This window comes from Nymphaea colorata, chromosome 4, assembly GCF_008831285.2.
Source record: "Nymphaea colorata isolate Beijing-Zhang1983 chromosome 4, ASM883128v2, whole genome shotgun sequence".
NCBI lineage: Eukaryota > Viridiplantae > Streptophyta > Magnoliopsida > Nymphaeales > Nymphaeaceae > Nymphaea > Nymphaea colorata.
The window spans coordinates 13,538,805-13,563,539 of NC_045141.1; the positions used below are offsets into that span (position 1 = coordinate 13,538,805).

General features: G+C 40.3%; 1 protein-coding gene across 2 annotated transcripts; it reads right to left on the reverse strand.

The window, feature by feature from the left end:
* Window positions 1-8,102: 8,102 nt before the first annotated feature.
* LOC116252314 (AP-1 complex subunit sigma-1-like) lies at window positions 8,103-16,001 on the reverse strand. 2 transcript variants are annotated; one of them, XM_031626485.2, is made up of 7 exons: window positions 15,749-16,001; window positions 12,978-13,013; window positions 9,950-10,041; window positions 9,438-9,546; window positions 9,322-9,357; window positions 8,403-8,489; window positions 8,103-8,333 (listed from the first exon to the last, which is right to left on the reverse strand). In XM_031626485.2, the coding sequence occupies exons 1-7, from the start codon at window positions 15,749-15,751 to the stop codon at window positions 8,262-8,264; spliced, it is 435 nt and encodes a 144-aa protein (XP_031482345.1). In that variant the 5' UTR covers window positions 15,752-16,001; the 3' UTR covers window positions 8,103-8,261. The 2 variants fall into 2 exon arrangements, with proteins under 2 accessions (XP_031482345.1, XP_031482344.1); XM_031626484.2 differs by having other exon boundaries at window positions 12,927-13,013; window positions 15,749-15,986.
* Window positions 16,002-24,735: the final 8,734 nt, after the last annotated feature.

A 24,735-nucleotide genomic window follows, 5' to 3' on the forward strand; every position in this document is an offset into this window, starting at 1 on the left:
ATGGAGGGCATAGCGTGTGAGCATGGAAAGTGAGTTGCTCACTTGGTGAGCTTGAGTGTAATGTGTGTGAAAGAGTGAGCGTGTGTGAAAAACTTGTGAGGTTGAGTGATCTTGGGTGTGCTCAATTTATGAGCTAGAGTGTGTTAGTTCGTGTGTTCACTTTGTGAACTCGAGTTAAAGTTTCAAGTGTATGCTGCAAAGCGTTGGGTATGTTAGCTCACTGCGTGAGTCGAGGTGAGTTTTTTTAAACCCTCTTTTGTAATATCCAGTTTGATGAATAAATAGTTTGTTTGTTCAAGTATACTTTGCCAAGTTATTATTGAGTATCAGTTTGGACGTCGAGACTCTGCTGGATTTTCTCCGTATAAATTCGAGTTTGTAGCTGAGTTATATTTAGGGCCCGCATTACGTTTCCCAACAAGTGGTATCAGAGCGAGGTTCTGTCCGAGGGCCGATTTATTGGAATAGATATATCCTGAAATTATGGCGGCATTAGCAGTTGCATTAAACAATATTGAGAAACTTAACAATAGCAATTATGGCTATTGGAAATCCTGTATGGAGTCGTATTTTCTAGGACAGGAATTATGGGAGATAGTATTGGGATCAGACACTAATATTCCTGTCGACGAGGAAGCGAAGAAGAAATAGATGATCAAAGCAGGAAAAGCTTTATTTGCAATTAAGGTATCAATCGAGAAAGATTTATTAGAACATATACGAGATGCTACGACTCCTAAAGAAGCATGGGATGCTTTTGCAACCTTATTTTCACGAGCTAATGATGCCCGCCTACAATTGTTAGAAAATGAGTTAGCTACGTTAACTCAGGAAAACATGTTGATAGCAGAGTATTTTATGAATGGTAAAAACATTTGTAGGGAGATATCTCAAATTGACCCTGAGTCTAAGATTAGTGAGGCCCGTATGCGGAGAATTCTTATTCGCGGACTTCGTCCAGAATTTGGCAGTTTCATAATTGGTGTTCTGGCCAGTTCAACCAACTTTTTTGAAGTTAGAAAATCTCTTGATCAATCAAGAAACGTTAGCAAAGCAAATGGTTGGGCTTTCTCTCAAAGGAAATAATGAGGAGGCTTTGTTTAGTAAGGGTCAGAGATCACGTTGGCCAGCTAAGCCAGTCATTAAGTCTCTAAGTAGGAACATTGGTGAAAAGAAAGAGAAAAATGTAGAAAAGAAAACAAGAGAAACTACAAAGCAGTGGAGACCAAAGGTGAAATGTTTTAGATGTGGAAAATTGGGTCATATTGCTCGTGACTACAGAGTCAGAATGCATGAAGGTAATACAGTCACGACAAGTAAGCAACATGGGGGAGCTAATGAAGTTGTACAGAAAAATTCATTTCTGTACTCAATGGAGGTTAAAGAGGATGTTAAACAAGAAAGATGCAATTCCGCCCATATAAAACCTCCAAAAGAAAAAGAAGAGAAGATCAATTATCAAACTGATTGGATAATTGATTCTGGATGCTCAAATCATATGACTGGTGATGAGAGCAAGTTTATAAGTATGAAAGAATATGATGGAAATTGAGTTGTTGTTACTGCTAACAACACAAAGCTCCCAGTGGCACATATTGGAGAAGCAGAGGTTGTAGCTAACTTTGGTAAAGACCGGATTTTACGGAACGTTTACCATGTTCCAGGAATGACAAAGAATTTGTTGTCTGTGCCACAACTAACAGCTTTAGGGCACTATGTTTTGTTCGGCCCAAATGATGTGAAAGTTTATAAAGACGAAGATATTCAAGGAACTCCCGTGTTTGAAGGAAGAAAAGTTGAGTCAATATATGTCTTGTCAGCAGAAATAGCATATATTGACAAAGCAAAGAAGCATGACACTGCAGATATCTGGCATGAGAAACTCGCTCATGTTGGATACAACAAACTTCGGAAGATGTCTAATAAGGGGCAGTTGATTGGTCTGCCCAAGCTTGAGGTCCGAACTGACAAAGTATGCCCAGGATGCGCCATTCGAAATTGTGCATTCAGACGTATTCGGCAAAGTACCAGACCCATCAGTTGGAGGTAAGTGGTATTTTATCACTTTTATTGATGACTTTTCAAGGTATACTTGGGTCTATTTTATGAAAGAAAAGTCTGAAGCACTTGAAAAGTTTAAAGAATTTCACCAAATGGTGCAAAAAGAACTTGGGCATAGAATTCGGTGTCTACGAACCGATAATGGTGGCGAATATACATCAGACATGTTTATGACATACTTGAGGCAGCATGGTATTCGTAGGCAATTCACATGTGCCTATACGCCACAACAAAATTGAGTGGCAGAAAGAAAAAAACGTCACATAGCAGAAACGTGCCGAAGCATGATGCATGCAAAGAATATGCTACCAAGATTTTGGGCCGAGTGTGTCAGCACCGCTGTACACGTAATTAATCGACTACCAATGCCGAGATTTAATTTTAAATCTCCATATGAAATGTTTTATAAAAAGAAGCCATCTGTGAGTTATTTTCGAGTATTTGGTTGTGTTTGTTATGTCTTTATATCTGAGCAGCACATGACTAAGTTTGACAAAAAAGCGCAGAGGTGTGTCTTTGTTGGATATGATACATATCGGAAGGGATGGAGATGTGCTAATCCTAGCACAGGACAAGTTTACGTTTCTCGTGACGTCATCTTCGATGAAGCATCATCGTGGTGGACAGAAGAAAAGAAGACGCTTCCAGACTCTCCATTTCTTGAAAGAGACGTTCAAAACAAAATACAATTTGAGATGAATCAAGGAGAGCATGAGCTTGAAGACACAGAAGCAAGACAACCAGATAAAGAAGTTCATTGCCCAAGGCAAGAAGAACGTGCAGATCCATGAAGAACAGGAGTCAGTCCAATCCAACAAAGAACTGCAGAAGAAGAAAGACCATTACAATTTGAAGAGCCAGAAGTAGCATCCATAACACTAAGAAGATCAACAAGAATACCAAAACCAAATCCCAAGTATGCAGATGCAGACTGTGCCATCATGAAAGAGATCGAGCCAGCTTCCTTTGAAGAAGCAAAAGATGTTGAAAAGTGGCAATCAGCAATGAAAGATGAAATGAAGTCATTAGAACATAACGAAACCTGGGAACTCGTACCAAAGCCTGCAGAAGTAAAGCCCATTACTTGTAAGTGGGTTTACAAAATAAAAAGAAAGACAGATGGCTCAGTTGATAGATACAAGGCTCGACTAGTCGCGAGAGGATTTTCTCAGCAGTATAATATTGACTTTGAAGAAACTTTTAGTCCTGTTGCGAAGATTACATCCGTACGTATTCTGATAGCCATTGCTGCAAGCAAATCCTGGAAACTATGGCAAATGGATGTAAAAAATGCTTTCTTATATGGAGATCTTGACCATGAAATCTATATGGAGAAGCCTCAAGGATTCAAATCTTCGAACAAACCAGACTACGTCTGCAAGTTAAGAAAAGCAATCTATGGACTGAAACAAGCACCAAGAGCATGGTACGGGAAAATAGTTGAATTTTTGGTGTTTAGTGGATTTCAAGTCTCCTCAGCAGATTCAAGTCTCTTCGTCAAGGCAAGAGGTACGAAACTTACTATTTTGTTAATTTATGTTGATGATTTAATTATTACTGGAGATGACAATGAAGAAATTAATCTCATTCGTGAACATTTCACGGTGAGATTCGAAATGAAAGAGCTAGGGGAGTTGCGACACTTCCTTGGATTGGAAATTGATTACGAAACTCAAGGATTATTTTTAAGTCAAAAGAAGTATGCTCATGACTTACTACGTAAGTATGGTATGCTCAGTTGCAAACCTATCTCAACACCAATTGAGATAAATGCAAAACTTAGAGTTGATGAAGGAGACAGGCTGGACGATGTTACTATGTATCGACAACTGGTTGGAAGCCTAATCTACTTAACATTATCAAGACCAGACATTGCCTATGCAGTTGATGTTGTGAGCAAGTTTATGCAAACTCCAAGGAAGCCACATTTAGAAGCACTAAAAAGAATATTAAGGTATATCAAAGGAACTATTGACTTTGGTATACTTTATGAGAAGGGACCAACTTGTCAAGTTGTTGGTCATTGTGATGCGGATTATGCTGGAGACTTATCCACTCGAACATCAACCACTGGATATACGTTTAGTCTTGGAAGCGGTGCGATTTCATGGTGTAGTAAGAGACAGCCAACAGTTTCACTGTCTACAACCGAAGCAGAGTTTAGAGCAGCATCTCAAGCAGCACAAGAATGTGTGTGGTTGATGCGACTACTGAAAGACATCAAACAAGATGTGGATTATGCAGTCAGAATCTACTGCGACAATCAGAGTGCAATTAGACTGGCAGAAAATCCTGTCTTCCATGCTCGAACAAAACACATAGAGGTAAAACATCATTTTATCAGAGAGAAGGTACTCAAAGGAGAGATTCAATTGCAGCCAATTGCTTCAGAAGAGCAAGTTGCTGACATCTTCACCAAAGGCTTACCGGTACAAACATTCATCAAGCTAAGAAGAATGTTAAGAGTCCTGAGTCGAGAGTCGGTAATGAGGGGGAGATTGTAGAGTCATCACCGACTCTTGGGAATAGTCGAGAAGAACCAAGAGGCTACGAGCCTCTTCCTTTTTGTAAGTCGGTGGAGGTAATGATTACAAATAAAAAAAAAAAAATTATTAAGAATGTGGTGGAAACGTCCACCACCGACTACTCCTCCCTATAAATAGGGATGGAGGGCATAGCGTGTGAGCATGGAAAGTGAGTTGCTCACTTGGTGAGCTTGAGTGTAATGTGTGTGAAAGAGTGAGCGTGTGTGAAAAACTTGTGAGGTTGAGTGATCTTGGGTGTTCACTTTGTGAGTTGGGGTGTGTGCTCAATTTATGAGCTAGAGTGTGTTAGTTCGTGTGTTCACTTTGTGAACTCGAGTTAAAGTTTCAAGTGTATGCTGCAAGGCGTTGGGTATGTTAGCTCACTGCGTGAGTCGAGGTGAGTTTTCTTAAGCCCTCTTTTGTAATATCCAGTTTGATGAATAAATAGTTTTCTTGTTCAAGTATACTTTGCCAAGTTATTATTGAGTATCAGTTTGGACGTCGAGACTCTGCTGGATTTTCTCCGTATAAATTCGAGTTTGTAGCTGAATTATATTTAGGGCCCGCATTACGTTTCCCAACAAAACAAAACCAAAACGAAAGGGCCCTCGCACGTTACATAAAGCACCCAGGCAAGTCTTGCATGCAGGAGCCCGACTCCTTCTGGACTTCATTAGTTTTCCAGATTAAACAGTCATTTATCACTATCATTATATATTAAACACTCTTTATCACTACCAAGCTGAACCTTTTATGTTAAACCTTTTAAATTTCAAGGGAGAAAAAAGGTAGGCACTGAGAGATTCTCACTGCTACTGATCTTTTTTCTCTCAAAACCTGAAGTTTATTAGCCGCCCCTTGAATAATGTCGAACACTGTTGTATTTGCAAAATAAAGTGGGAAAAAAATTTGACGAAGAGGGAAGGGGGTAAAGGGAGGAGTTAGGAGTCTTAGCATCATATAACAGTTTTTTTGGGAGCTTATCAAGAAGTATGGGATCTCGAAATTGTGGGTTGTTTTGATTGAATTCTGTTGTTCATACCTGGTCATCTACAAGATCTCAACAGTACCGACTTCGTAAAATTGGATGTTCAGTTCACACTTGTTTCATTAGTACTGACTTCATAAAATTGGATGTTCAGTTCACATTTGTTTCATTGTTAAATGTGCTTAAGGAACTATTAGTTGGCAAACCTGTGACTCGGACTCACATCGACAGTTGACCGGGTTATTCGGTCAGCGAGTTGACTCATCGACTCAGTCGACTTCTGAAATAACCATTATGTAAATTACTGCAGCTGAACCGGATGAGTCAGAGCCGAGTCAAGAGCGAGTCAGGGACGAGCCAAACCAACTTTTACTTGTGGCCAGAATTTGTAGGGATCCGAGCTGACTCGGGCAATTCTTAAGCCAACTATGCTATTAGTTGAGGATAATGTCATGGTTTATGCTTTCAAATAGAGGTTACTAGCAATGTGAGATTTGCAAGAGATGATGGAACCTAAAATCTAGACTAGAGCTAGCTTAATGACTAAGAGTGTGGAGGGTTTTTATGACATGAACAACTCAACCATGGCTGCATTGGTTTTAATGTGTGACTTAACCTCACGATTATGGGTAGCCCCAAGGCATTTTGGTGCACTCTCTGGGCGGAGGCTGATAGATAGACTGGTTTCTAGTTCCTGGTTCGTGTGGCATGAGTGCTACCTCTTGCTTATGCTGATGCATGCTAAGGGTTTTATATTGTCATGTATAGAGCCAGAAATTTTTCATGAGGGGGGCTAATTAATAATTTCAAACTTTTAATACAGGCCAAAATATATATTTTTTTAAATTTTATATAAGATAAATAAAATTTTTAAAATTTTAAATGTAAATTTTTAAAAAGACAAATTTGAGAGCGGGGGTGCATGGGCCCTGATAGAGTCTCTCGTGCTCAGTGTCAAATAAGTAACTAAAAAAAATCATGACTTTGGATAAAAGTGGAGTCGTAATTAATTGATTGGAATTTAAAAATAGTGATGTCAATAGATGAGACTTTAATCGAATGTACTCTCTTAATATATCTGCTTTTTAGATATTCACATAATCGGATTCAAACGAAAATAAAGTCTATCCAGATCTGAATCCAACATTTAAATTTATATCTGGATATGAATCCAATTTCTAAGCCAAATCTGAACCACAGTATAATATGTTATGAACTGACTTTGAAAAGGTATGGACATTGGATATAGGATATTTATTTAAAACTAAATATGACCCCATTCCAAATCCTCATATGATCAGACATTCGTTTCAACTGAAGCCGAATTTAGTTGCATAACATTTCTTAAATCCAAATGTAATCTGATTTTGCAATCAGATGTTAAATTTTTTCATATCCATTTTCCATGAAGCGATTCAGTTATGTATCACATCCAAATCAGATTTATTGACATCCTTATCTATAGATCCAGATGGCTAGGAATGTGAGGTCTCTAAGGGATGATGGGACCTGAAATCCAGGGATTATGCGGTTAAACCACTTCCCCAAAAAGATGAAACAAGTTGAAGTCGTGCACCAGGCCTTATAATTTTGACTGTAAAAACGAGGAGCGTGAATAAGCTCAAGAAAGCTCATTATTAATGTACATATTACATGCACCTGCACTCTTTAATTTATCAGAAATCGATCTTGGACAATAAAGGTTCTTCCTTGACCGGTGCTTGAACGGATAGTTGTATATACTGAGTCAATAGATTGTTTACTGCAATTCTGCAAGAAATGAGTTGACAGATTTTTAGTTGCATGTGATGCCAATATCATAAGTTCTGAACGCCTGGTGAACCGTCAAAAGCTTCACTGCAACGATGCTAAGCCTCTGTCCAGCCACATGAAGGATGGCATTTTTTTTTTTTTGTGTAGCCGTCATGACAACCCAAGTGTTGCTCATGATGTCTTGCTTTTTACTCAAATCTCAAAGCAACCCTAGACCCTAGGGACTGAAAGGAGTGTTCGGTACATCCATACCTTCAATTCAATCCAAGATGAAGAAATACTTTTTTTTCGTTCTCGAGAATAATCAAGTTTGATGTCTAGATTGCCTATAAGTAGAACCACACACCTTCTTCGGACATCAAATCTTCTTCAGACATCAAATGCAAAAACTAAAGAAGACCCAAGATTTTATGGCCGTAGAGAAAAGGAGTATTAGTGTCCCCCACAAACCTGCAGCTGATATCAAGATAAGGTCGTAGCTTCCTTCCACGGAATAGCTTATTCCTGACCTATAACGTCAAACGAAAGCCAATGGTGGAAGGAAGATGCTTTTTAAGTAGTTGACTGCACTTATCTAAGCTGACAATTCGATTTGGTGAGTTGGGAGAGCTCCAACACACAGTCAAGGTGCGGTGCACGTACAAAAAACCTCCTTAAAGAGGCAATGTTACATTGTATGAAAGGAATAAGGTATAGACTGAAGTACTTCCAACGAACATCAGCTGCACTTGCAGAAAAAGTATTGCTTGTGAAACTACCAGCAAAAGCATGCTCTAAGCCATTTTATTCCTCGAACGGACCTCTTGGTTCAAGTATTCAAAGTACAAAACAAATCATTATTTTTTAAGTGTGTAAGTACCAACTGACTTGGACACTCATCGCACATGCAGTACAATGCAGGTCAGCCAGTGCCCTTATTTTGTTGCTTGTGCAATTATATTGCTTAAAGAACTGGCCTGCTCTTTCGCACTTTCCACTAAACAATCCTGCATTTAAGAACCAAAAATTTTAAGAGAGTACAGTTGAGCTGCAGTTAAAATTATTATGCAACTAACCTGTGCATCTATAAGTTTCTCGACAGTGTTCTTGCTTGCTTCTTGAAGTTCACCAGCAATCAAGAGCTCATCCAGGATAAAGTATACCTAAAATATTCATCGGACACCAATTCACAATCCAGAACCGAGGAAAGAATCCACTGAAGCAATTTGATATAATTTCTCAAGGGTCTTGCAGACAACATTTGCTACTTATCTCAGTACGTTGGGGAAAAAAAAATAATTCAAAAAAGAATGGTCAGTGAAGTCAAGTCAAACATGATTTGTTTTATGAGATCTCAACTATATAGTGGCAGAATAAGCCAAAATAACTTCATATCACCCTTCTGAGATAATGCTAAGAAAATTAGAACGATACGTGAGTATACATGCATGTACATTTTCCTACATGTGCATATCAACATTTGTGACTGCTTTGTTCTCAAGAGGAGCAGATAGGGATAGCAAGGCAATGGTAACTATGTTACATAGATAAAGGTGGAGGATGTGGGTCGCCTGGATGGATGCAGGTGCTGGTGCAACATTTCTCAAAAAAAAAATGTAGGGATGCCACAAGCACACAACACAAAAGCACACAAATATAGCCATAGAGATGCAGGTGAGGATGTCCCGTTCTTTCAATATCAAAAGCAAAATAAATCTAGAAAATTACATAACAAAAGTATAAGGTATATTGTCTGTGAAATAAAGCTAATGAATCAGTCAGCTATGGTTAATCCCACAACATGCAACTTGACTACTTGAGCCAAAGACAAGTATAATGTGCACAAGGTGCAGTTAACTGCATTTTCTGTGTCTGCTGGCTGAATTTTGAGAGTCAGTGCAGCACATACACCTGCACCAGCAGCCAGTGCAGGTGTCACATGGGTGGAGCAACTTCTTAAAGAATGTTTGAAATAGTACTTTGATCATATTGTACCTTATGGAAATTAAAGATCAAGTCCAACTCACAAACCTGCGAAAGCAGCAAAATACAAAACATAAGACGGTTTTCATGCAAGAAGACGAATTGTACTGATGAGCAGGAGGGCTTACACAGCCAAAATAGAGATCAAGTATCTCCACAAAACGATGTATTATTTCGAGTATTTCCAATTCATTTTCGTCTTGATCTACACACATGCAAAAGTAAAGGCTAGCATATCTGCAAATCCCCGAAACATAAACACTGTAAGGTAAGAAACATTGAGACTGGAAAAGGGGTAGTAGTTCTAACAAGCGTATTAGACAAGATATAGCAATCATCTCTGTAAATCAAATCAACTCAATCATTCGCAGATAAACTCGAAACACGGTCTATTACAAGTTCAGAGCCTAGATTGCACTTTTGATTAAATATATGATATTGAGAGCATCCAGTCTTTTATGCAATTGAAAAGCCTGAATTCTCATCTCCTACTAAACAAATTATGCAGATCACATCTGTAATGTATATTTAACAAGAGATTGAATAAATACAAAACACTAGTGGTCCCTATTCATTATTTCTATCTCATTACTAGTAACAATTACCAAGTATTTCCCTCCAGACAATTTGCAACAAGTACCTTCTATATACAACTTTGTATCCTCTCCACTCAACAAAATTACAGAGCTTTGGACCTCGGTTAAGAATCAATCCACTGAGCTCTCGAATCACCTTCAGAAAAAATTTAAACAAGAAATAGGAATATCAACATGACAGGGCACAACATAAATCTTTACATTACCATCAATTGCAAAGTGTTATCAAAGTGAACTGCAGAAAGAATCCCCGGTAATGAATGGACTCAGGAGTTCCAAAAAATAAAAAGAACTCGGAAAGACATCGCTAAGTCATTAGAATGTTTCAATGAATTAAACACTTTTATTCAATGTGAAATCAACTTGACTGATACAGAAACCAGAATCAGAAGTTATAGAGATCTGGCATACTATAATAGTACCATGAAAAACTAGCGGTCAGATGCTTAATTAAAAAAAAAAAAAAGAAAAAAAGAAACAGACCAATCTTCAACCTAAAGGTTGTCCATAAGGCATAAGTCAATCTGGCACAGCGGCCACTAAGAGCAGCATTTCTGATTTGACTCATCCGCATGATAGTGTTATGTTTGATATATTTTTGTTGGGATCCTTATTTGTCTTTGTATTTTTCTAATTCTTGTGTCTTCTTTGTACTTTTTATTTTCATTATTTTTCAGTATTTTTCCTCAGCCCAAAGCTAAGCTGAGAAGCTATAGAGTTGTTAGTGCCAACAGCTAGCATTGTAGCCATTGGGACCCCAAGAGTTAGCTCCTTTTGTACATAAATAAAGGCTCTTTGCCCTTTTGTAACCTATGCTTCTTTGAAGGTTTCTTGAAGCTGTTCTAATACATATTTTGTGCCTTACTGCAGTTAATTTCAGTTAAGAGTATTTTGGCTATGTTGCTATCATGAGAACTATACATTTTTATCTATACTTTGCTGTTTGTTTCTCATCATTGTTGAAGACCCTGATTTGTTGATATAGTTCTCAGTCTATATCAAATTGTTTACAGATGGAACATTTTTTGTATCACAATAATGAAAACCAGACTATACATTGAACCAATGTCGCTACAGAAACTACATGTAAGCATGTAAGACTAAATAGGTAGAGTGTGACTGTTCCAACGTCTTCATCAACCAGAGTGATGGACCACAGTAACCACTCACCACACCTTAATGCTGTCATGTCCAAGAAGTGAACTCCCTCACAAACATGGATGAAGGGGGAAAAAAGAGGAACCAACCTGGATACCAGATTCTAGTATTGACTCAACAGCGAAGCCTAGTTCTATTGCTTCCAATAAGTCAAAAAAACTAGATAAGAAATTCACTCCTGAGCGCGACATCGCACCACTGACGGTTGACAACTGGAAAGGTCTACTACTTCTACGAACATTGTACGGTTCGGGGGGGTAATCGGCATACTCCATGGGTCCATATTCTCTTTATTCATGACTTGAAGATGCACACATACACATGATCTAGCTAATTTCGCCGCCTCCTTGTAACTTTTTGTCTTCTATTTTAACGGTGAAAATTCTGATAACACTATCCACTTGGCTAAGTTCCATGTTCCCCCAGGGGGACAACATGGGGACACAAGAAACAAAAGGAAACTGATGAATGTAATTATTTACTGTTGACGATATTATTCCCTATATATGTACAAGGAACTTCATCAGTTAACCTTACCAGGAATAAAACCATCTTTTACATTTACCTAGAATCCTCAAGCATCAACGACATAATTCCTTCAAACAATTGCTTGCTTAATCTCGGATACTAAGTAAATTCCCACAAGCTTTTTAAAGACTTCACTGAACAGATTTGCATGCTTTGGGGACCCAAAGTATCCAAATGCTAATAATAGAGCTTACACTGAAGTGGTAATGGAAGCACACCAGCAATGACAGCCAAAATCAAATGTAAAAGTAGCAAGAAAACACTTAAAACGTATAAAATTATAGTGATGGTTGCAGTCAAAATCCACAATCATACTTCCTAGTAAAGGAAATAACATCACCTACCAATGACTTCGAACATGTGCCTCTAATAACTAGATAGGCAAATGGTTGCACTCATGACTCAAGGGATCAAGTCCTGCTTCCAGGTTTGGCAGAAGCTAGTGCATGTCCCGGAGAACTTGCACAACATAGATGTAAGAGGTAAAAGAGTTACCTGATCCAGCTATAGCTGCATCAATTAAAAGCTTAATGCTAATGGAAGGTAACGTGATCATTCTCTCTCTCTTCTTAGATTGTCTCGCCTTTCACCCATAATGCTTGGGAATCATTCCCAATCCTAGATAAAATGACACATCCATCGGTTTTTGATATGGCCAGGCAACAACGTCCATAAATTACATTTACAACTATGCCAAGTGCACATGCCTGGAAGTGTGATGCACCTATGTCGGCATGCGTGCAGCCACAGCCGTAAAGGGCATAGCAAAATTATACTTTGTATTAATTGGTCTATTTTAATATTTATTATTTGGAATTTGTATTCTACTTTAACTATAACTGTCAACTAGAGATGCATTTAAGTCATCTATTAATCATCTTTTTGGAAACTTAAATATCTTTCAGTGGAAGTCCCACTTCTCACAGAGAGAGAGAGAGAGAGAGAACTTCACAACCCGTGTGACATAGCTGACCTGATATGTGCAGGGAAATGCCGATGAAAGTAGCTTTCAAAACTCTTGTGGTAGCAGCACCAAATAGAGGGAAAAAGAGCTCAATAGAAATTGCTGAAGCATGTGAAATCAAAGGATCTAAGCTTGGTCTGTACAAGACAAAGGTCCATGCTTGACTCCACAGGTACTATTGATCAATAGTTAGCAGAAGTGAAAGACTTAGATATGTAGAACAAAACAATAGAATCATGCAGAGCATAGGCTCTTGATGCAATCTTAGGTATAGGCTAAGAACTGAAGCTTCAGGCATGTACTTTAACCATTGGTAGAATAAAGAAAATCAAGAACACTGCACAAACAGTTATACGATCTGATTTGCGCACCTTGGATCTCTCCTTCTGCGAATAAGTTGAATACCATTTTGCCAAACGTACCTTGCCTTGACGATTGACCAGAAGCACAAAATGAATCTGGTAACAAATTTCAATTATCGTTAGTTGCTTAGTTTATTGGATGACATGAAAACATCACTGTATCAGATCCTATGCTTGTCAATTACAAAATGCCATGAAAGGAAATGACTAATATAAATGATGGCACATGAATATATTGATTATTCCTGGACTAAAAATATCAAAAAACATGAGTATTTATGTGCATTATCCTCAACAATCCAATCAATATGATCAGATGAGTCACAAAAGGACACAAGTAGTTTTGTGAAACATAAACAGACACTTACAGTTTGAGTTGACAACTTCCTTTTAAGTTGACTGTCTTTAAAACTGTCCAATGTAACTTATATTGTTAAAAAAAGTACCTAGGCTTGACTAGGCCCCTAGGCTTGGCAGATCACTTAGGCTGGTTGTTCCAACTTCCAAGGGGATCTGCCATTTGGAAATGTCAAGGTTATTTCCTGGGGCACCCAGGCTCTAAGCACTCAACAGCCTAGCCTTCTTCTTCTTCAAGAACCTAGATAATTTTTTCTTCTTCAATTTTTTTCTTTTCTTCTCGTGCTTGAGGTAATTTTTCTTTTTTCATTTTCTTCTTCTTTTACTGTTTTTATGTAATTTTCTGTTTCCTCATTATTTTCTTGTTGAAACTTGAAAGTGATATGTGACTAGAAGTATATGTTATAGATTGCATGAATTATGGCACCAGAAGTATTTATGTTTCTTTGTTCAGTGAATATGTAATCTGAAGTTTTAGTTTAGGCTTTTAGGTGTTAGGAATTAGAGTTAAAGATTTTTTAGTTGATTTTTAGGAAATTAACATATTTTGTATACCCTATGAACAATGATGTTACAGGCATTATACTTGTTTTCTTACCTTTTTTTTTTTTTTTTTGAAAACAGATCAATCTTTTGCTAAATTTAATAGTTGTTTTTTAATATTTTTTTACAGCTTAATGAGCTGAGTCCCACCTAGGTTTCCATAGAGCTCTATGCTCAACCCATCACCTAAAATGTGCTTAGTACTCTTAAGATTAGTGGACATTAGGCTGGATCATTAAGAAAAAAGGGAAAAGACACTTTCAGATGACTTGCTGGGTCAGAACTTCCCTGCCTATAAGTGAGGACTGGGGATTACTATCACTCATAAAGATATATATATACAGAAAAGATCCTGACAAGTTACTGTTGGGACAACCCTAACTAGCCTCTCTAGAAAGACAAGTCAGAGTTTCAGAATTTTAGAACTCACACTATATATCGGCCCACATATCATCCTCGTGCATGAATCAGGAAAATCCTTTTTCTCTAGGGACAAAATTCATGAATTCAGAAAACTGAAAATATATAAACTATTAACATAGAAAATTGTGAATATAGTTTCTACTAACTTTCTTATAAAAGGTGTTGATAAAATTCAAAATAAGAACTAAAATGTAAAAAGAAAACCCAAAAAAAATAAATTATTTAAAAATGATTTCTTTTTTAGAAAAACCCTTAAAATATTTTCATTTTGATGATATTTTCAAATATCAATTTTCTTGCTTTTCGTTTCACTTGTTTGTAACTTTGTAGCTGTTTATATTGAGATATTTTGAAAATATTGTTGATAATTGTAGCCATGATACTAGGTAACATATAAATATATAAAACCTGATGGAGAAGATCAATATCAATATATACATCCTCGAGAGTGGAGAGAGCACGTTAGAATTGAATGTAAGTGTCAAGTAGAATTCCAAAAGCACAGTCAGGATGGTTAACGGAATCAAGTACTCTGTTCAGTAAGCAAAATCCTTTCTGCTTATACTTCCTGTTTAAGTGTTTGTTTTCTAAAGTCCAAAGCATTCATTTTTCTCTTTGTCAAACGCTCAACATTGCAGGAGTATTAGAAACTTCTACCCTAGAGCAAGATCAATGTATGCATCCTTGAAAGAACATTCTAGAAATGAACGCGAGTGTTGTTTTGAATTCGAAAAACACAAATTTAGGATGGTGAATCGGGCCTGGTTCTCTATCCAAAAAGGCCAAAATGCATTCGTCTAAACTTCGTTGTTTAAACGTTCGTCTTCTGAAGTTCAGTCATTTATTTGGCTCTTCAATCGAAAAGGAAGTATTACAAAAGCTTTAGAAACTTGTGCCCTGCCATGAAATTCCTTTCCCTTTCCCCCACTTGAAATAAAGAGCCCTTAGTTCTCCGCAGACTGTCTGATCCAAACTGTATCAATTTGATTTGAATTGGCAGGACATGACAACTTTTTAACGTACTTCTCTCTTCAGTCTTTAGGAATGGCTATATAAAAATTAGCACAAAGAAATGCAACTTAAAACAACCGCTTCCCGCAACACGTTCCTACCTTCCTGGTTATAAGTGGTTGCTTTCAAATTAAGGAAAAGGGGAAAAAAGAAGGAAGAAAAGGAACAAAGTTACTTAAACATGTGACCACACATTCCATAGGAAAAACAGGTGCACACAACCACGAGCTCCACCTGCTAATCATTGGGGTATACAACGTTCTTCACTACCAAAATCTAACAAAATCAGGAACTCAAAACCAACGTATGGACAAACTTCCGATACCATCATATTTCACCAAGTTCCTCCGCGACAGAGGAAGAAGGAAGCAGGAACCCATCGTTCGATTGTTAATCGGTCCAACAACAATTAAGAACGTGAAATAGAAGCTAAGGTTCAAAAACGCAAACGCGAAAGAGAAGCCACAGGAGATAGAAGAAATGGGAGAGCTTAGTACCATGTTGGCCGGACGTTGACGAAGCAAAGCCGTCGAGGGCGACAACCCATCCCCTGCTCTAGACCGACTTACAAGAGTAAGAAATAAGAAGCGCCTTTCTGGATTCCCAAACCACGCACGTCGTTCTTTCCTTAATTACACCATATGAAAAATACACACGACTTGCTGTGGAGTACCAAAAGCTGCCAAAATTTCCTTTTCGGACAGGTTTCCCGCGCAGTAATTAGCTACGTTACAAGTTTTTTTGGGTACTACGTAAGGGTGAGCACCCGGCGGATGACCCCTGCCGAAACTGTGGTTTATTCCATTGAAATGATAAATTGATTGTACATGTCGAACAACGTGCTAACAACGTTGAAAACTTTCATCATACAACGTGCTAACAACGTGAAAACCTACAAGCGATGTACCGTTGATAAGGTCATGGACTTAGTAGCCTTTGATAAAGTGTCTCACCTTGTTGCAGCGTAAACATGATCCAATCTCACATGCTCCAATCTCTTGATAACATGAACATATCCGACAGGTATCATCAATGTTCTGACTCGAGTCCAGAGCCTGGCTTCTTATTGCATTAGGCCGAGTTGGGTCAGCCTTATGCGCAACCATATTTCTTAATATCACAATGCTGATTGTGGTAGGATCAGACTTTAATGCAAGCGCCGATCCTCTCCAAGATCTAGGAGGAGGTTGCCGTTTAATAGGTTTAAATGTTAAATACAAAAATTGGTTCCCGTCAGACAGTCACCCCGGCTTAATATAAGATCAAGGGAGTACAAATACGTCTTTCCCAAACTCGGTTTCAACCTACTACAAAACTAGAATGAATTGGGTAGGCTTATTACCCAAACCCGGTCTCCACGTGCTCACCGGAGATGAGATTCCAGCAACTAGGACCGCTTCCTTCAAGATTAGGGCAGCAAACCCCCCTTGGATAGAATGAACGAAACAAGAGCAATCATGATTCTATCAAGGGAAGAACGCAAGAGAGGGAGGGAGTATCGTCACCAGATTCTCAATCAACCCCAATAGTCTAGCAACGTGTCGATTGGGGGAGGCTATCGTCGATTTCACCAGACGAGTGCGGTTCCTTCTCTCAGACAGCAACACACTTACGGTAGTGGTTATCACCTCACGTCCTTTGCTGGAATTAATCAAGAAATGCAAACCAGCAAGTATCAAGTTATGAAGCTAACAAGAAATCAACTTCAAATAAGGGAAAGCATTCACCCATGAGACCAATTTAACCCCGATCTTTTGTTTAGAAAGGGGGATGCAATCGCCGGAGCGCCGGTGAACGTCGAGGCTTCCCTCAAGGTTATGCTCTTTTTCCACCTTACACGACCTCTACTATGCCCGCGGACCAGCCATGTTCCCTTTCAATGGACGTGTGGGAAAATGCAAGAGGATAGCAATCAAAGTCCAATCAAATAAGTAAATGAGTTCAAATGAGTAATTGCACTTCACTAGTTGATTGAGTAACCCCTAGAAAGTGACGTAGATAGGGGAAGCAAGCCTAGAAAGCACCTAAGCACGCGTGTCTTCCTCCTTTTCTGGTGAAGGTTGAAGCTCCGACGAGGTATGTTGATCGGACTCCGGCTGGTTGTCTCCTTGCCCTCCTTGGCTCCTTGTTTGGTTTTCGCAATCTCCAAGGTGAACGCCTCCTCTCACGAGCTAGGGACGAGGAGCTTCCAAGATAGTTGTAGATCATCTTCCTAGAATATTGGTCGTATCTCCCTTAATTGAGTGTTGATGATCTCCAATAATCTTGAGGATCTCTTCCCTTAATCGGATGGAGACTAGGTTCAATGCACCTAGCCGATTAGAGGATCCTCTTCTCTTATTCGTTGGAGGTGCATTAGGGAATGAGATCTTGCCAAGGGTGGGCGAGGTATCCTCTTCCACGTGTCCCTTCCTTGGGCCGCCACGTAGTTCCTTTCTTTTTTGCAAATGTCTAGATTCAACATACCTATTGGCGAAAAGATCACCTTTCCCGAAGTAATAGGAATGAGTTTAGAAGGAGATCGCCTTCTCCTTTTGGCGCACGGGACACTTGGCGCCCGTTCCTAATTCCTCGAGCAACCTTCCTATTCTGTTGCTAATGAGGTGGCTGGCGGGTTGGCGCTTTCCTCTTGAGTTGACACCTGTCCTCCCAAGATTTTGGTAGTTGATTACTTGCCAAAAGTGTCACTAAAGGATGAGGAGAGGAGGCGGCGCAAAAGACTTCTTTTTCAGGCGCTATGGACACTTGGCGCGCTTTCCTTTCTTCTTGTTGCGCCTTCCTAATCTGCCACCCTAGCTGTTAGCTCCTCTTCCCACGTGGTGCCACCTGTCCCCCTTGCCAAACAGCTATAGATTTGACCTTCCAGAAATGCCGGAAATGGATTTGGAAGGCTGGACGGTGCCAAAAGTTGCCTTTCAAGTCTCCTTATGCCCTAGGGTTTGCGATGATCATCTTGGACAGAAATACCCATGCGAAGTATGAATTAGCCCAAGCAAAATTAATGCATAGTAGGGGTAGAATGGGGATTAGTCACCCAAGTGTCAGAACTGGCCGGAGAATGTCGGATCTGACCGGAATGCTGGCCGAAATTCCAAGTTACACCATGAAATCCGGCAAACAGGCTCACATGCTCCCGAAAATTGCAGACGATGTTTCGACGGTCAAATCAATTCTACCTTGAATTTTGGATATGTTATAAAACTTTTAATTACGAATCCAACGGTATATGACTCACCTGAAAACTCCAAGGGAATCGCCAGAAATAGCCTCTGCAAGTGGCGGATCTGTGACGACTGCGTCTGAGCGGTGGTGGCAGAATCATCCCACTTCCATTGCAGATTTGACTGCCTTGCCATGGTCTGTTCTGCCTGAAATTTTAGTATGTTGGAGAGGATGACGAGAGCTTTCCAACGAGCTATGGCACGCCTCAAAACTCTCAGCGGATCTCTGGAATCGCTTTCTGATCAGAGGTGTATCCTGGTGCTACATTCAGAAATCGGTTCTTCCCTTTCTCCGCGCGAACTCACTTCCTCTTCCGCTTTCTCTCTTCTTTTTCCTTCAGAATCAACCCATGATACGTGTCCTTGATATGCAAGGTTGAGATTGACTCTTCTTCCTCATCTAGCCCTTGTAAGCCTCGATGGATCAAGGTGTTAGACTACTGCCTTAACTGTCGAATGCGCCATTATCTCTCTCTTCTCACGTAAGCCTAAATCTTTGTTCCAAGGGGATACCGATTGAAGGATCTTGATTTAGGCGAGGTTTCCCACGGATGCTCAAGCTCATTTTCTCGTTGATCTTCTTCGAAAGGGTACCCAAAACACTTCCGGCTAACTACCAAGAAGAGATGATACTTAACTCGTGGAGGAAGTATTTTGCCGGTGGTCAAAAGTGAAGAATGATGTTGGACATCAGAACCATGGATGCCAAGTCTTCTTCACCAGCCCTATGGATCAATCACCTCAATCCTCCTTCGTGTCCAAGGAAGATGCACGAATGTCCACTCAAGGAATGTTTGATTCGGGTTCGTTGCAGATCTAAAGTGTCAATGGCTGCCGGTGGCCATTAACGAAGCTTAGATCTCCACTATTCTCACGGCTTGGTGAGTATTGCAATGTAGTGCTCTAAGAGCCACGCCCTGGGGACCAATGAACTCTCCACGCATGGAGGAAAGAGAAATCTCAAATTTCATTAAACAAGAATGATTAAAGTGTCTCGGTTTTGGCTTATATACAAGTGACAAACCGGTTCCAAACAATATCTCGAGACGAGACGCAAAACAAACCGAATCAAGTAGAGAAAACGGTACAAAAGCAATTGAATCAAATCAACTTAAGTCAATGTCCAAATCTGATTTGGGACTTGAGCCCCCACCTCGCCCAGGTCCGTCTGAGCTTCGCATGTATGGTCCGTGAAGTGGGCTCGAGCCCAAGATGCCTGAGTCGTGCTAGGCTGAAGTAATCTCCTCTCCCTCTCCCTGCCGAGCCCACCTTCTTCTAAGCCAGGTCGGTCTAGGTCTTCCTCTTCCGGACTAGGTGAGTCCAGGCCTTCTTCATCTAGGCTAGGTGAGCTTAGGTCTTCCGCACCTAGACATGACGGGTCTAGGTCTCCTAGGTAAAGGTCACTTAGGTCTTCTATGAACCTCGCGCTCTTAACTCACACTGCGAAGATACGCCAAAGCCGCTTGAAGCCTCTCCCGCAATGCTTGAGGAGTTAACCTCACAAGAGAAAAATCTGCCTCTTCTAGAATCCGCCATAAAAGCTTTTGGAAAGATAACATCCCTAAGCTTTTCTCCTCTCTCCGAAGCCGCGCCCACCTGTTCTTTGCAAAACTTGTAAACACAAAAGTTAGCCTCACAACAATTATGAGCACCTTCGGCGGAGGTGCCAACGTGGGAAGTACGGGCTCTAGGTAGGCTCGTATCAACCCCACCCTCCTTAGATCAAGCTTGTCCCCAAGCTCGTGTTGCGGGAAAATGGAGACGGATCTTATCCAATTCTTCGCAAGAGGTCCTACCATCTGGACCTTCCCATTCAACCAAGACTTCATGTCGTTGCCTACCATTCCTCAAAGTGTATCGGTGCCTCAATATCTGATATGGAGTAGGCTGCTGGTTCGGAATGTGCTCTATGTTCACAACACGTGGTGTGGTAAACACAAAGCATATTGGGCTCTATGATCCGATAGACCCGTGGTGTGGCTTCAACCGAGTCACGAGAAAAACTTGATGGACTTGAACAGCTGGTGGTAAAGCGATACGATAAGCAGCCTTCCCAATATGCTGAAGTACTTGGTATGGACCATAGTACTTGGGAATGAGCTTTGAATAAGGCTGTCTCAATAAGGACTTCTGCTTGAAGGGAAGTCGCTCCAACTATACACAATCTCCCACATTGAATTCCCTATGTTTTCGCTCCTTGTTGTAGAACTGACGCATACGATTCTGGGCTTTGGTGATGTTCAATTTTAATGACTCAAGAATCTCTTCTCTAGTATGAAGGGTACTATCTAAATCATCATTAATGGCTGGCCTTTCCTCATAATGTGGGATTGTGGGAGGTGGAAACTCATACACTGCCTCACTACTCATGTGCTCGAGTGGAGGCTAGTGTTATATGACTATTCTGCCCATGCTAAATGTCTGACCTAAGTATTGGACTTTGCCCCCGCATAGCATCTGAGGTATGTTTCCAGCATTTAGTTCACTACCTCACTCTGTCCATCGGTCTGTGGATGGTGTGTTGTACTAAATTGTATAGTGGTACCGGCTAGACGCATATACTCTTGTCAAAAGGCCCCCAAGAAGATCGAATCTCGATCACTCACGTTGGTGTTGGGCATCCCGCGGAGCTTTCCAATTGATCCTGATATGCTGCTGCAACTAGAGGACCCTGATACATTCGAGATAAAGGCACGAAGTAGGCATATTTCGTTAATCGGTCCACTACCACCATGACCATCTCTTTTCTTTCTGACCTTGGCATTGCCTCTATAAAATTCATAGAGACATCTCTCCAAGGTTGTGTAGGAATGAGCAAAGGAACTAGATGTCCTGGATGCCTGACTGTCTCATATTTCTCCCTTTGATATATCTGACAATCACGCACAAATCTCTTAACATCAGCCTTCAAATCTTCCCACCAAAACTAAGGTTTGATCCTTCCCACGGTTTTGGTCACTCCCTCATTATCTGATGATGCTGCCTCATGGAAGTGTTTAATCAACTCATCCCTCAGAGTAGACTGCTTGGGTATGACAAACCGACCCTTTCGGTACAAGAGTCTACCACGCATGGTATAGTTGGGAATAGATCCTGGATTCTGTGTGATAGATGCCTTCAGCAATCTCATGTTATCCTCAACATTCTGATCCTGCTCAATCCTATCCCATAAGTTGGTACTCAAAACGGATAAGGTCATCATCATATGCTCACCCAAATGTGAAAGTGAGTCTACAACCGTGTTTTCCAGGCCTTTCTTATACTCAATGGTGAAGTCGTAACCCAACAACTTAGAGAGTCATCATTGTTGGATTAGAGTGATTATATATTGATTCACCATGTACTTCAAGCTATTGTGGTCGGTCCTCACCACAAACTTGCATCCCAATAGGTATGGATGTCATTTATCCACTGCTAATACCATCACAAGGAGTTCCTTTTCGTATGTGAAAAGTGGTTTAGCTCGTTTGGTAAGAGCTTTGGACATATATGCAATGGGATGTCCCTCTTGGCTCAAAACAACCCCAACTCCTACATCACTAGCATCCATCTCAATAGTAAACTCATTCTCAAAATCTGGTAAGGTCAAAACCGGTGCTGCCATAAGTACTTCTTTAAGCCGAGTGAAAGCCTCTCTCGACTTATCAGTCCACTGAAATGGGCCCTTTTTCAACATATGGGTCAAGGGTGCAGCTATTGACACATATCCAATGATGAATCGCCTATAATATCCTGTGAGGCCCAAAAAGTCACGTAATTCTTTTGGGTCTTTGGGTAAAGACCATTGCTCGATGGCTATCAACTTTTCTGGCTCTGCTCTGACTCCATTCTTGGACACAATATGACTCAAGTATCCCACTGACGTCTGACCAAAGGTACACATAGACATCTTAGCATATAACTGGTTGTCCCTCAAGATGGTAAGGATGGTGTCTAAGTGTCTTGCATGCATTTCTAGTGTTGGACTATAAACAAGTATATCGTCGAAGAATACCAACACATAATCCCGTAGATAGCTTTTGAAGATGTCATTCATGCACCTCTGAAACATGGCATGTGCATTTGTTAATCCAAAGGGCACCTCTGAAACGTGGCAGGTGCATTTGTTAATCCAAAGGGCATCACAAGAAATTCGTAATGTCCGGCATGTGTACGGAAAGCTGTTTTATGGATATCCTTTTCTTGCATGTGTATCTGTGGTAGCCTGCTCTCAAGTTCATTTTTGAAAAATAAGAAGCTCCAGCCAACTCGTCTAATAACTCATCTATGACTGGAATATGATGTTTATCTTTGACTGTGACCTCATTGAGGGCCCGATAATCTACACAGAACCTCCATGTGTCATCATTCTTCTTAACTAACAACATAGGGGGGGAAATGGACTATTGTTTGGTCTAATAACCCCACTGTCAAGCATTTCCTTCATCAACTTCTCAATTTCGGCCTTTTGGCTATAGGCATAACGATAAGGTCTCACATTCACTGCCTCTACCCCTTTAGTCAATGTAATATGATGATCATAAGATCGTGTAAGAGGCAAACCCTTAGGCTCCTCAAAAACTATAGGAAACCGATCCAACACATACTGAATCACCTCGAGAATTTCTTCAACACTTGTTGTGGCTGGCGTAACATCCTTCACCATAGATACTAACCAATACGTGGGTTGATTGGCAATGAGTGCCTTTAGGGCCGGTTTGGGGTCCACGCTTGGTTTGATTGCCTCTAAGGTGACTTCTCCTCCACTCTCCGTACGAAACATCATGGCCATGTTGTCAAAATCCCATGATATTTTACCTAAGGTCCTCATCCATTAGATGCCAAGAACCACATCTACACCTTCCACTGGGAGAAGGTATAGATCCACTTTAAAATGAACCTTATGCATCACCAAGTCTACAACTTTGCAAATCTCGGTACAAGAAAGCTTCAATCCATTTCCGATCATAACATTGAAAGAAGCTTGTGGGCTGGTATTTTCCTCTACAAGATGAGCCAATCTTGAGTTGATGAAATTATGGGTGGCCCCGGTATCAAGGAGAACCACCACTTTCATGTTGTTAATTTTGCCAACAACCCAACAACCTTCATAGCATTAGGCCCATTATTAGTAAGCGCATGACATAAACCCTCATCCTCCCTCTTGATCCCTTCTTCTATCTTGGTTTCCTTAGTGTCTTCGGTTTCTTCTTCCTCAACATTCTCATCACTATCAATGACCTCATAAAGGTGGAAGTGTTTGCACTTGGGACCCGCATACCACTTTTCTTCACAGTTGAAGCACAACCCTTTCTTAATTCTCTCTTCTCGTTCTTGTTGAGAGATGTATTTGATGGGGATGTTGTTACGAAAAGCTGGCTTGTTTTCAAACTTCTTGTTTGTTGGGGCTGATTTCTTGAAATTGACCTTGGGTTTGGAGGAAAACCCTGGTTTGAAGGTCTTCTTTCTTGCTTCTTTTCGTTTAAGTTGTTCTTCAATTGTTCTTGCCAAAGCAAAGCATTTCCTTAACTCTATTGGAGAATCTCAGAGTATCTCTATTTGGATGTCTTCATCTAATTCTCCTATGAAGTGGGCTATCTTGGATTCCACCGAACGGTTCCTTACCATGCTAGATAATCTCTCAAACTTGCCTTGGTAGTCTTGGATTGAAGATGTTTGTTTGAGATTTCGCAACTCAATCTCATGGTTAACATAGGTTGTTTCTCCAAACCTTAACAAAAGTTCTTCCTTGAAGAAGTTCCAAGTGAAGTTCTCATTTGCCTCCTCCCACCAACAATACCACTGTATGGCATCCTCCTCCATATACATTGTAGCCAACTTGACCTTGTGGTCCTCTATTATATTTTGGCAAACAAAATATTGTTCGGCTTTGTAAATCCATTCCTTTAGTTTGTTTCCATTGAATTTTGGGAAATCCATCCTCGGCATAGGGAGCCTTGACTCTTCATTATTTCGACCTCTTTGTCTGTGGTTGAAACCAGCATGGTGCTGGCCTCTCCCTTGCCTTGCATCATCTCAATTTTTGAGTCTAACTCATCTTCAAAATCTCCAAGGGTCATGGATTGCATAGACCGATTCTCAACGATTCTCCTTGATTCCTCATTGTGTTGACCCATATTTCGGTTTGGTTCATCATGGTGTTGCCTCTCTTGGTTTTGCCTGTGCTCTATGAAGGCTCTCCTTATCTCCTCCAGTGTGGGTCGCTCACCCTCTCTTATGGCCCTCTCACCCATGTGTATTATTGCCCCGAGTTGGTTTGTCCC